Genomic DNA, 12649 nt, shown 5'->3' on the forward strand with positions numbered 1-12649 from the left:
TCAAATCATTAATATCACATAAAAAATATAATTAGTATTAAAAAATCTAAAATAAAATTTACTGTTTTGTGTATAGATTTTGATTATATGTAGTGTCATAATAACAATCAAAATCTATACACAAAACAGTAGATTTTATTTTAGATTTTTTAATATTAATTATATTTTTGATGTGATATTAATGATTTGAAATACAATCTTTTCATCTATTTATTGAATGAATATATATATATATATATATATATATATATATAAATACTGAATTTTAAATTATGTAAATAAAGAAAACTTATGTGGTATTTATGTAAATCGCCCCAGTGATTTTGTGGATGCCATTACTCACGATCAGCACGAGCTTACAACCTCCAAAGTTCCGCTCAGCCGAACTTCTGAGATAGTATTTTAACGTCGGTTGCTTGGATTCGTGTTTAGCCTGTGGTTGTTGCTTCCCCCAATCTCTTCCGACATGGATCTCCGCGTCTTGGTTAAGATAGCTCTGCTGATTTTTGCAGGGCTCAGTGCTTTGGGAGATAGGGTTTGTACCATTTCGATCCCGACCCGGCAAACTAAGCAGAATTATTATTATTATTAAATGCTTGTTTTCTGATTCTCACTTCAGGCGGAGAGCAGTAGTCGCTCGGTCACCATTTTTGATTCACCTTCCCACTCATACGTCCGTCACCGGTCACCGGGAATCACAGGCGAGGTATTTGCATCTTTGTTATCTCCAGTATGCTGTTTTGTTTTTTGAATTAAAGTTAGAGTTGGTTTACTCTTCAATTGTACTGAATTTGTACGGTAGATTTGGGCTCAACCTGATCTTCGGTCTGAAGTTATAAAAGAGGAATTTCCAAAACTAACTCAGTTCTGGGCTTATGGTAGTATTGTTGTGTATTAACACTTGCAGCTTTTGTGGCGACTGTTCTGTTTTCTTCTCTTTGAAGTTCGTATTATTGTTTCTTAAGCTTTACTCCGTTGATTTAATTTTAATATATTCAAAATTATTTGGTTGAAAGTAAGTTGAATCCTACTCGAGGCAACTAGAACCTAAGATATGAGAGACGGAAAAGAAGATTATAGAAAAAAAGTAATTGAATTTAGAGATGCTTGCTCAATGGGAAAGAAAGTGAAGGGCACTATGGTGCTTGTGATTTATGTTGATGCCACAAGATGGGCTACATAAGACCTGGATCACCATCAGGGTAGTTGGGCTTGCGCTATAGTCGGCTGTGTGGCGACCAAGTTATTATTGTCCCTATTGCGAGTACCTTGGACTTGTACTTTTTAATGGAGGTTAAGGATGAATCCTTTGAGGTGTACTATGGGCGAGTTCTGTATGTTTATTGGTCGAGTTCTTGATGGATACAACTTCTAGGTGCTCATTGGTCGAGTTTGGCACTTGAAAACTAAGGGATTTGTACGGCTGAGATGAGTTCCCTCTGGGCAACTTAGTGCTTGGTGTCTTTGGATGACCCTGATTGGAAAATTGTGAAGCTTGGTTCGAAACTGTTCAATATTCATTTAATTTTAAGACTTGTTTTAGGTCCACCATTTGATTTGATTCACTTGAACCCACCAAATATGTTATGTGGTTTAAATGGAAATAGAACCATATATTTGGGCTGTGCATAGTTGTTTTTGATATATATTTTTTTTCCTTTTAATATCTCTTTCTCTTTATAGCACTTTGACAGATATAGCTTAGAGAAGTTAGTCGAGTGCTCCAGGATTCAAATGACAATTTTCTTAAACTTTCATTGTATCATAATGCTAATTTTGTGTGGCAGATGCATATTATGAATTAGAATGCATTACTTTACATCATGTTTGTTCTTTCTTTAAATTCCATCATTCTCCTTAGAGTAATGTCTGGTTTGGTAGGGTTCTTAAAAATACAAAGAATTTTTCTTTCCTAAATATAAATTCTTGTCATTTAATCTGCTTCAACTTTTTTCTTGCCTTTATTTTTGAGGCTGCTTTCTTTCCTGAGTGTTGATTCTGGTTTTTTAATCTTCTGCATCCTTCTTCTTTTGGAGGCTACTGTTTACCCAAGGCTGCAATGACTCCGCCAATCACACAATTGTAATTGGGCTTCATTATTTTTTTAAAGCTTTATCAGAGAGTCACTCATTCAGGCTTTTAAGTGCATATAAATAGAATAATACGAGACTCATACAGGATAAAAAAAGAAAAAAATTATTTTGGATTCCTATACTTTTACTCTGCTTTTGGCTTAAACATGCCAGATTATTGGCATCCATAGGTCATGGTTGTCTTATAATGTTCAAGCATGTCATATACTTTTTACATTTGATATTTTTCTATGTGTATTAACTTTGTCAGTTTAATCATTCTTACATTACAGACAAATTCTATGTTATTGGATGACATTACTGCATCTATATATGTCTTACTTGGTTTGCCACCACCTTCACTTTCGGCTGAATCATCTTCTAAGGTTTGTTTTATGATCATTATCTGGTTAGATGCAATGATTAAGTTAACTCTCCTGTATCTTCCAAACTCCATTGTGCTGGTGTTATTTATTATAGTTAAATGAAATACTTCTCCCAAATCCATTTGAGAGGCCGGATACTGTTTTTCTACTAGAAGTTGGAGGAATCGATGGTAAGTACCTACAATTCAAAAAAAGAGCTTTTTTCATTGATTGATTGCATTTGAAGTTATTTTATTTGCCTGCAGGTCTTATTTTTTCTACCCAGAACTCTGATTTCAAGGTGGGCAACATCTTTAGCAGTATGGTTTTTGAATCCAAAAAAGCTAAAATTTATGTTCCAGGTTTGGAATTTTTTGTTGTTTTTAAGTTTTTTGGAACATCAGCTGTTAATTTGCAAATCTAAAATCAGCAAGCTGCCTAATCCCATGCAGGAGAGGATGATGTTTATGTTTTTCATGTCGATGAAAATGCATGCGCTGAAGATGATTTTTCTTGTGTTGATGAAGAGCTAGTCAAACTTGTGAGTTAAATTTCGTCTTTATTAGGTTTATAACTTTCTTTCTTGTTTTAATTTTCATTTTTTTCAATGTAGGACTGTTTGTTTGATGAATATTCAATCGCCTTTTAAAAAATGTGCTCATTTTTTCCTTTTTTTACCTTTTTTTTGCAGGCAAAGTGGTTTGGAGGTTCATATGCAGGCAGCTTGAAGTCACATGATGGAAAGTTGACCATTCCATTGTCCACTGGTAGCTCTTTAGATTTGAATGTTGCAAAGGTAGATTTCTTCCATTCTTCATCAGTTTTACTTATCTGTTTTGTGAGTGCATGCCAACATATAGTTTCCTACAATTTAATCAAGTTGGTTTCACGAAGAATTCCAGTCTCCACGTACAATTACATTCACTTAACCATCAATTTCGATGTAAGACAAGCAAATCAAGCATGCATATAAATACTTCGGCATCAGACCGTGACATTGGACTGGTGGCTCGACGGGCTCGCCATAAGCCCACATAAAAAACGGGCATGGTTATGAAAAAAAGAAAGTTAGCAGGCTCGGTCCGGTTCGAGCCCGTTTTGACTTAGTCAAAGCTCGAGTAGGCCTAGCCCGTGCCAAGTCTGACCCGCCCAATAGCTAGGTCTCATAGGTATTGTTCACGATTTCAAGCTTTCCAGGAGATTAATTATTTTTTTATTACTTTTTGATACTTTTGATGAATTTTAAAAAAATATATTTAATAAATCCAGTAAGACTAGCTTTATTACTACGTTTCATCATATTTAATTTTCTTTTCCTTTCTATTGTTGGGTCATTTGTTAAGCAATATCCAATTTTATCCCTAACACATTCTTTTTATGTAAAACAATACCAAATCTATGCAGTCGGCAAACAATATATCAGAAGAACCTTTCCTCTGCTGTTATAAAGAATATCAAAACGCTATTAGTCGAGCCAATTTTGAAAATTTCAGTATAGATTAAGATACCATAGTATTTGACCTATTACCTTGACACCTGCAATTGTGCATAGTTCCATTGCATCTCTAACTTGAAGCCTACAAGGATCCTATAAATTTAATGACTGTTATTGGTAAAACTAAGGGAACTGTATAGAAGAATAATATATCTATAAAATGGTTGCACTGGGCTGAACCTATTGGCAATATAACAAAACATTTTTAAGTTATAAAGCACATTTCTACAAATCCTAATAACTAGCTATTGGCACTTTTGCACTAAAAAACAATGTTATATACAAAATTAGCACTTGCCTGTTTTTTTTTTTTTTCAAATTGCCGCCAAAGTATCGAAATGATAATATGTAGTATATAAAAAGTTTATTTTGCTCTTAAGGCCTGCAGGCTGCCAGCCAGCCAGCCCGACCCATTCGATGTGTGGGATTGGCTATGAAATTGTAAATGGAAACCGGGCTCATGGCCGACCCAAGCTCACTTTGACTGATCAAAGCCCGAATAAGCCCGACACACACCAAGCCTGGCCTGTCCAATGCCCGGGTCTATTTGGCAACCTTGATTGTTGGTCCTTTCGAAAACGCATACCACTTTTGATATGACAGTCATTATTTGTTGGAAGTATGCCATCCCACATCGGGCCACATGTTGGTACCTACCATTGAAGCTGCTAGCCGGCTCCACTATTAACAGTAACCATTAAGTGCAGCGTTCTACTGGAGATGCCTTAACCGAATCTTATATATATATATATATATTATATATATATATATATATTGTTACACTTTCATGTGCTTGTTGTGTTTAAAAACCTTTGGTGTTGCATATGACAATCTATCAGCCCCATTTGAACTATTTTGGCTAGCTTTATGGCTTCTCATTTGCATACATTCCCATAAAGTGCTACATGAAATGCTAAACTTATTATTTGTAATATTTTTTGAACAACGTATATGCACGTTACCTTAAGTTTTTCCTTCCCCTTCCTAATTTTAACACTAATCTTATCTACTTTTTTAGCATGTGTACTTCCATTTTTGTTGTAGGTTCTAACCCACTCGATTCTATTTTCAGCTAACATATCTTTAACATGTACCACTACCACTGTTCCTTTAATGAAATCTTTTTTTGTTTATTCTTCACAGTTTTTCTATACATCTATTTTAATATTTTCATTTTTTTAGCCCAGCTTGACTGTCTTTGATTGATTTACTGCCTAACGCTCTAAATCTATTTAACATAGCTTGGCTAATTATCTTTTGATAAAATTTACATTTGAAGCCTCCATGAAGTTATTTTATTGCATTGTGGATGCACTTTTCTATTTTAACCACTCAATCTTAAATATAGACGTTGTATTTCTATTCATCGATATGCTATTTCTAAGACAATTAAATCTAAGTATCAATTTATCTTCTAATAACATTGATTGATAATTGTTAATATCTGACTAGCTATAATTATATATTATATATTTAGTCTTTGTTTTATAAATATCAAAGCCTACCTTCTAAACATTTCCCTATTTTTTTAATTGTTCACTTTATTTAAAAACTATTTGACTGATTAAAATCATAAAACTTGCAAAAGCATATGCCAGTGAACCTTATTTGAGTATCCTTCTTCATAATCATTTTAAAAGATTTGGACTTAATGCTATTGCTTGATGTAGTTCTATTGGAATTGAACATATTTTGCCCCTCCACATCTACTTATTATACTAATCAATGCTTCATCACGGATATCTTCAATAACTTTAGCGTTCTTTTGTCACTCAGATCTGTTTTTGTTACTCTTATCTGCTTTTTAATGCACACCAAATTAATTCTCATGATATTTGATCATATTCCTTTTCAAGATTGATAAAACATATGAAGATAATTTGTTTGCTTTCTATATTTTTTCATTAATTGTTTTAACACAAACTTTGCTTTCATAATTATTTTTTTATCATGAAATCAACTTGCTTCTTTGACGCTGATATAATTTTAAATTCTATGTTTCATTTCTTTTCAAATTTTCTTTATAATTTATAATTTTCATTTCATTATAATTACTATAATCTTGTGCATATTCTTTTTTCTTAAATACTGGTGTCAAAATATCTCTTCAATCATTTTTAATCTTTTCACTTTTTAAACTTTCATTGAAACAATTTTTTAACCAAACAATTGCAATATTACCTCTTTCTACAAATTTGAATGAGTACTTATCTAGACCTAAATTTTTAAATTTATGCATATTCATCTGAGTTAAAGCGATGTCATTTTTTTATACTACTATGTAGAATAACTTATTATTGTATTCGTTATGTCTCTTATAAAATACTTTATCTTTTAGAACTTTTATTTAATAGTTGCTAATAATACTATTTTCATCCTATGTTAGTATCCTTATTATTAATTATATGATCTTCATATCTTCCTTTTTATTTCATCTATCTTGATCGAATATTTGGACCTTTTCTTCTATTGCATTAGCTATGTTATATCTCTTGTTTTCTCCTCCCACCATCAAAAGTTGCAGCATTTGTTTTGCTCATTATTTTCTTTGCAAAATTTGTAGTTTTTTCATTATTATTATAAGCATTAATAGTAGTTATATTTCATCACTCTTCAAGTACATTTCTCTTTCTTAATAACCCTTCGCTCTTCTTTACTCCATCTTATCTCGTTTCCAATATATGATAATATGATATATTTCTGGACTTCTCAGAAACTTCTATAATGATCTTCTATATGTATTTGGGCATCTTATCCCAAATCAAGTTTGTTAAAGAATTCAATTTTTTTCATTCTTATAAATTTATCTTAAAAGATTAGTAACTTCTTACGTTTCCTCTTCTATTATATTTTCATTAGAGCAAATACTTCTTATAATAGTTTTATTAGTCTTAAGATTTGTATTTATTATTGCTAGTCTATTCTTTATGGTCAAATTTCTCCTAGAAGTACTATGATTTTTGCTACCATTTTTTTCAATGTAAAAATAACCCCCTTTATTATTTGATAGCCTTACTTTCAAAAGTAATTAAGTACTCATCTCTTTTTTTTAGGTATAAATTCCCTATTGCAATTCATATGATAACACAAAATCAAGTATTGCCTCTCTTTTATATATTTATCTCACTTTATATTCACCATTGAACTTCTCGTAATCATCTTACTAGAATTTGTATATCCATAAGTCGACCCAATAATTATTATTTTGTTCCTCAGGTGTTTTTAACCTTTCTAACATTCATAAACTTATAATCTTCCCCATTGTATCTAAAAATTTTCCCCTTTTCATTCTAGTTTCTTGCAAAAGGACAGTATTAATTCTTCCGCTAGTTGCTATGTCCATTCAAAGTTTAAATTCTCCATAGCAAATCTAGTTATAGTTTTAGACTTAGTAAAATCTTGCCCATTTTTTCCCTAATTAGATTATGTTGTGACACGTCACTTACATGCAACATGATTGTCAACTTTTTCAAAATTTTCACAACAATTGGGTTTTGTCATTTTTTTTGGGATAATAACAGACATAGCATCCAAAACATTACTATTTACAAAATTTAGCACTCGGGTGCTATTTTTCAATTGCCGAACCGATGTATTTATGCTTTTCACGATTAAATCATTGAGAGTATGATAAAAATGAAAAATAGGTTGGATATATTTGTAAATAACAATGTTTCGGGTGCTGTGTTTGTAATTGTCCTTTTTTTATGAGTTATGTCCTAGCAAACCCTGCCTTCTCATCACATTTTGGTTAGGTCTAGGATATCACTGCTGAGGATCATTGTTAACACGAGCAAAATCGAAACTTAATTTCATTCTTGATTTAAAATTTAGTTTGTTGAGCAGCCGTTGGCTTAGTATCGCGGCAACAATAGTGGTTTTGGGCACCTCTTGTTCTAGAAAGAATATGTATCAGCAGCATTTCGTTTTGAACCTAAAGAATGTCTAAAAAGTACATATTTGACCATCTCTTAAAATATGCATATTGGTTTGAAAGTTGAAGTAACGTTTTATAAGTGTTAAGTTAACAAAGAAGGCGGGTGAGGGTTAGTGGCATCAGATCCATACCTGCTTACAAAATCTACAGCTAACAATTTGAAAGTCTTTCTAAAGACAACTGAAGCTGAAATGGTGGATGAACCCTTACTTGTTTTGGGTATAATATTAGCATATGGCAGAAGATGCATCGATAGAGTGGGTAGGTGGAATTTATGTAAGAGGATTAATAAAAAAAGTAATAGACCAAAAGTAGCATAGCTAGTAGTTGCGCAAAAGGAATTATCATTTCTTTTAGCAGTCAATAAGAAAGAATGGGGGATTCATTAAGCTGAACCTACATATAACAGTCAACTGGATAGAATGTAGTATCATTCATAAAGCTGAACCTACATATAAAGTTCAACTGGATAGAATGGAGTAGCATTCATAAAGCTGAACCTAAATAATTGGGATAAAGCTTATCATGACGATTTGATAAAGAAGATGATCACAAAAAGAGAAAAAAATGGCACTTTGAAGATATTGAATTAATAAACTTTGACATTTTTATGCTGAAGTTGTTAAGTTTTATTTGCAACAAATGTACCACTTCTCGCATAAAAAATGGTACAATATGAGCTTTAGCACCTAGACTTGTGCTGTTTATTTACTTATTAGATTTGATGCCATTGCAAATGATTGCTGCCTTACTGCTGCCACCGATTACTAGCTTGTCACCACCACCATCACAGACCTTAGTCGCCACGAGTCCACTGCATAAGTCGAACAATGAGGTATTCATCAAAAAAGAAAATAACCTATAGTTCATATACCAAAAATATTTTGATTATATGTCAAGGTACTAAAAAGATCATAAACAAAATTGGGAAGTACTTCATAAAGCTTTCGTTCGCAGGGCTTCCAAGCTGAACCGGCCAGTTCAGTAGGGTGCCAATGCAGCAGGTTGGCTGGCTATGGGGGCCTGAAGTCCGCTATTAGCATTGTGGTGCAGCTGCAACCTTAATGGTCACTTGGATGTCTAGACCTTAGCATTCACGATGGAAATACAGTAGAAATAGATCATGCAATCACCATCTGCCAGGCAGGCCCCCCCTCCCTCCCCCCGTTTCAAAATTTTTATGATATTATTTCTGTTTCCATTATGGTTTGGGTTAACTTCAGTATCATTTGGTATCAGAGCTACCCTAACTCTAGTCCTTTCCTAGTGTTTCCTAGAATTCACCTTACCCCTTCAACAAAAATTTTCTTTACTTTTCCCAAATCATAACCAAACTTTAACCTAACCCTAATTTCTCACCGATTTTCAAAGTCCGCAACCCTAAATTAATTTTTACACGCTCTTTCAACTCCCAACTCTAAACACTAGCCATGTCACCAAGAAGATACATGCAGAAGCCTACTTGAGAAGAGATGCAACGAGAGATCCATCGACTTTAGTGGAGACTTGCGGAGATTCAGGATGAAACCCAGGGGAGACTTACCCTTGACAATGACAGAGAAAGTTGAAGAGGTGAAAGAGATGAGAACCCTTTCTATAGGAAGGATTTCAACGATGAAGATGAAAGGCCATAATGCTTTTGAATCCAAATCAGAGGAAATCAAGAGAGGAGCCCATATATGGAGTGCACGGGGACTTCTAAACAAATTTGGATCTACCAGAGTCCTATGGAAGTAATGATCCATATGATTTTATCAAATGATTACAATCAGTTGATTGGATTTTTGAGTACAAAGAGGTGCCAAAAGATAAAAGGGTGAAGTTTGTAGCTATCAAATTGAGAAAGAGCATCTCCTTATGACAAGAAAACTTGCAGAGATAGAGGAAGAGAGAAGACAATGACAAGACTACTAAGTGGGAGAATATGCGTAAGACGATGTAGAGAAATTACCTAATTCCTCACTACTCTCAGGATATGTTTTTAAGACTCCACCACCTGTAACAGAGAGACTTATTAGTGGAGGAGTTCACAGTGCAGTTTGACTAATTGTAGATGAAGTGTAATTTGATCAAGCCAGAGGAACAAACTATAGACCATTATGTGGGGGCCTGAAGCCTGCTATTATCAATGTGGTGCAGCTTCAGCCTTAATGGTCATTTGGATGCCCAGAGTTTAACATTACTGATGGAAAGACAGTAGAAACAGATCATGCAACCACCATCTGCCGGGCACCCCCTTTCCCAATTGGAGACACCAGCAGGAGCACACATCATAAAATTGAGAAAATTTGTTCAAATAAGGACGAAACCACCCGAAGTGAGAAGCTCGAGAAGAGTAGCACACCTACTATAGTTCTAGCCCTAAAATGCTTTTGATGCAACACATCGCCTCCAGTTGTCCGGCGAACTAAGTTTTGTCTTTTACCAAATAGGGCGACCGTGGAGGAGGTTAACGACGAGGAGACAACTAAGGAATAGGGTCAGTTGTCATCTTCCATAGGATGAAGGAGAGGCATTCATGATTCGATGGGTCATATAGAACAAGGATATGATTGATTCAGAGTGTCTTTGTCACAATATATTTTACGCCTGTTACACCGTGATTGTGAAGGTATGCAGTTTCATCATCGATGGAGGGAACAATAAGATCGTGACATCTGCATAGATGGTAAAGAAATTGAGCCTCATGACTCAAATACATTTTCAATCGTATTTCCTGACATGGCTGAAGAAGCAGAACACGATCAACATTGACTGGAGGAGCCTAGTGAAGTTCTTAATTGGAAGCCAGCTGTAAGATCAGGTGTGGTGCAATGTGGTCCCCATAGATGCCTGACACATTTTGTTGGGGAGAATGACAATTTAATCGCGTGATTAAGCATGACAGATTCAGAAACATCTACTCCTTTATCAAGGAGGGGAAGCGCAACATCCTTCTTTCTTCAGTGGAGCCAGAGATCACACAAGCCTTTGCCAACAGAGCAACATCGTTGAAATCAGTTTTGGTTACGATAGATGATGATAGGACCGAGACACCAGCTTCAAACACAATACAATTATGACATAGAGTAGTTCATAATATCACAATCGATACCTCACTACCATGGCCACCACCGCTTGAGGACGATCAGGTTACCCTCAATTCTGCTCAAGCTAAACCGAATATGGATTACTTTGGGAGGATTACTCAGGTTACCCTCAACATTCTATACAAGACACTAACACAACTTCGTTTTTTAGTGGACTCCCACGAAAGCAAATCAATGTGGATGTAGACCCGCAAGTGGAGGAAAATCCTCAGGTGCTTTGGGGGGTGGGGGGGCGGTTTAGTTGCCAATGGGATTTAGGTGCTTTTTGGACTATAGTCGAGGAGTCTTCATCCCGAGAAGTGACAACAACTCCATCACTCATCAATGACAACAGGCAGACTGAAGCTTCAACGAATGAGTTCGAAGCTCCCACAACCCCAGGAGATTGACACGACGCTTAAATGATAAATTGAGCAATTCATCAGGGTGCTAGTCTAGCAGAGAGGCTGGACTGGTTGGCTGGAACCACTCCCTCTTTCACCTCATTCTCCTACTTATCTTACTATAAATATGTTGCTTATTATTTTAGGATTTAGTTTTTGTCAGATTTATGTTTGGACAACTTCCAACATCACTCTTTTCCGTTATAGGGCTATATCCGATGACGAGAAGACTCTCTAGCTGTAACTTGTCCGAGGTGGTATCTTCCTCTATGCTTCTTATGACAACTCCATCACTGATAACGAGCAGATAAAAGCTTCGACAAATGAGGTCAAAGTTTCCCCAATAGTGGGAGACTGACTCGGGACCGCTAACCCAGCCGATTCATCAGGGTGTCGGTCTAACAGGGAGGCTAGACCTGTTGGTTGGCTATTTGCAAGTACCATGCCCCCTTTCCCCCTATTCTCCTATCTATTTTATTATAAATATGTTGCTTTTTTGTTTTAGGGTTTAGTTTTTGTGAGATTTTTATTTGGACAGCCTCTTGTGTCCATCTTTTCTCTTATAGGGTTATATCTAATGACGTGAATGTGCTATGGAGGTGGTATCTTCGTCTATCCTTCTTGCTACCATCTTCCCCATATACGACCCCCCCTCCCTCGCCCCCCCTGACGTCTCTCTTTTCCCTTCTAGGATTGCATCCGACGACAAGAAGGTACTCTGGCTGTAACTTGTCCGAGGTGGTTTCTTCCTTTACCTGCTGCCTTAATTCCTTCCCCATGATCCAAACTGCTGCCATAGCCTCATCTCCAGCCTGCCTAATTCTGCTGCCATCCCTTACTTCCCTTCCCGTTGTTGTCCCCTGCCTTATCTTCCTGCCGGCCAACCGCTCCCATCTCATTCGCCATCGCCCTTGGGTGTTGTTTGTATTTGTTGTCGTTTATTTCCTATTTTGAAGAGTCTTCATTTCAACATTTGAAATTTTGGCAATAATATTTCCATTTTCATTATAGTTTGGGTTAACTCCCGTGTCATTTTAGGTTCAGGTAACCTTTGTTTTGAATCTTTTGTATCGAATCTATGAGGCATATGACTTTGGTCCCATGGATACCAAGGGAGAGCTTCACAATGCATAAATTATGAGATTTTGTTAGTACTATTCTGTATTTGTTCATGCTGCTTCTTGCTAGATTTGAAAACTAGCCTATGTAAATCATGGATCCTTGTTCTGGTATCCCGACTGTTAATTAAACATGAACACATTGTGCCATTTTATGTTTAAATTATGTTTATATTTTTGAACACTCCTG

General features: G+C 35.4%; 1 protein-coding gene across 1 annotated transcript in view; it reads left to right on the top strand.

Moving 5' to 3' along the window:
- Window positions 1–344: 344 nt before the first annotated feature.
- LOC110017872 overlaps window positions 345–12649 on the top strand; it is a 40411-nt gene continuing 28106 nt past the window's right edge. The window contains exons 1-7 of the mRNA XM_020715026.1: window positions 345–535; window positions 620–706; window positions 2366–2458; window positions 2553–2628; window positions 2704–2799; window positions 2890–2978; window positions 3129–3233. Coding sequence (XP_020570685.1) covers window positions 467–535; window positions 620–706; window positions 2366–2458; window positions 2553–2628; window positions 2704–2799; window positions 2890–2978; window positions 3129–3233 — 615 coding nt within the window. The 5' untranslated portion in view covers window positions 345–466. The remainder of the gene's footprint in view (window positions 536–619; window positions 707–2365; window positions 2459–2552; window positions 2629–2703; window positions 2800–2889; window positions 2979–3128; window positions 3234–12649) is intronic.

The sequence above is a fragment of the Phalaenopsis equestris genome, unplaced genomic scaffold (genome assembly GCF_001263595.1).
Source record: "Phalaenopsis equestris unplaced genomic scaffold, ASM126359v1 Scaffold000002, whole genome shotgun sequence".
Lineage (NCBI taxonomy): Eukaryota > Viridiplantae > Streptophyta > Magnoliopsida > Asparagales > Orchidaceae > Phalaenopsis > Phalaenopsis equestris.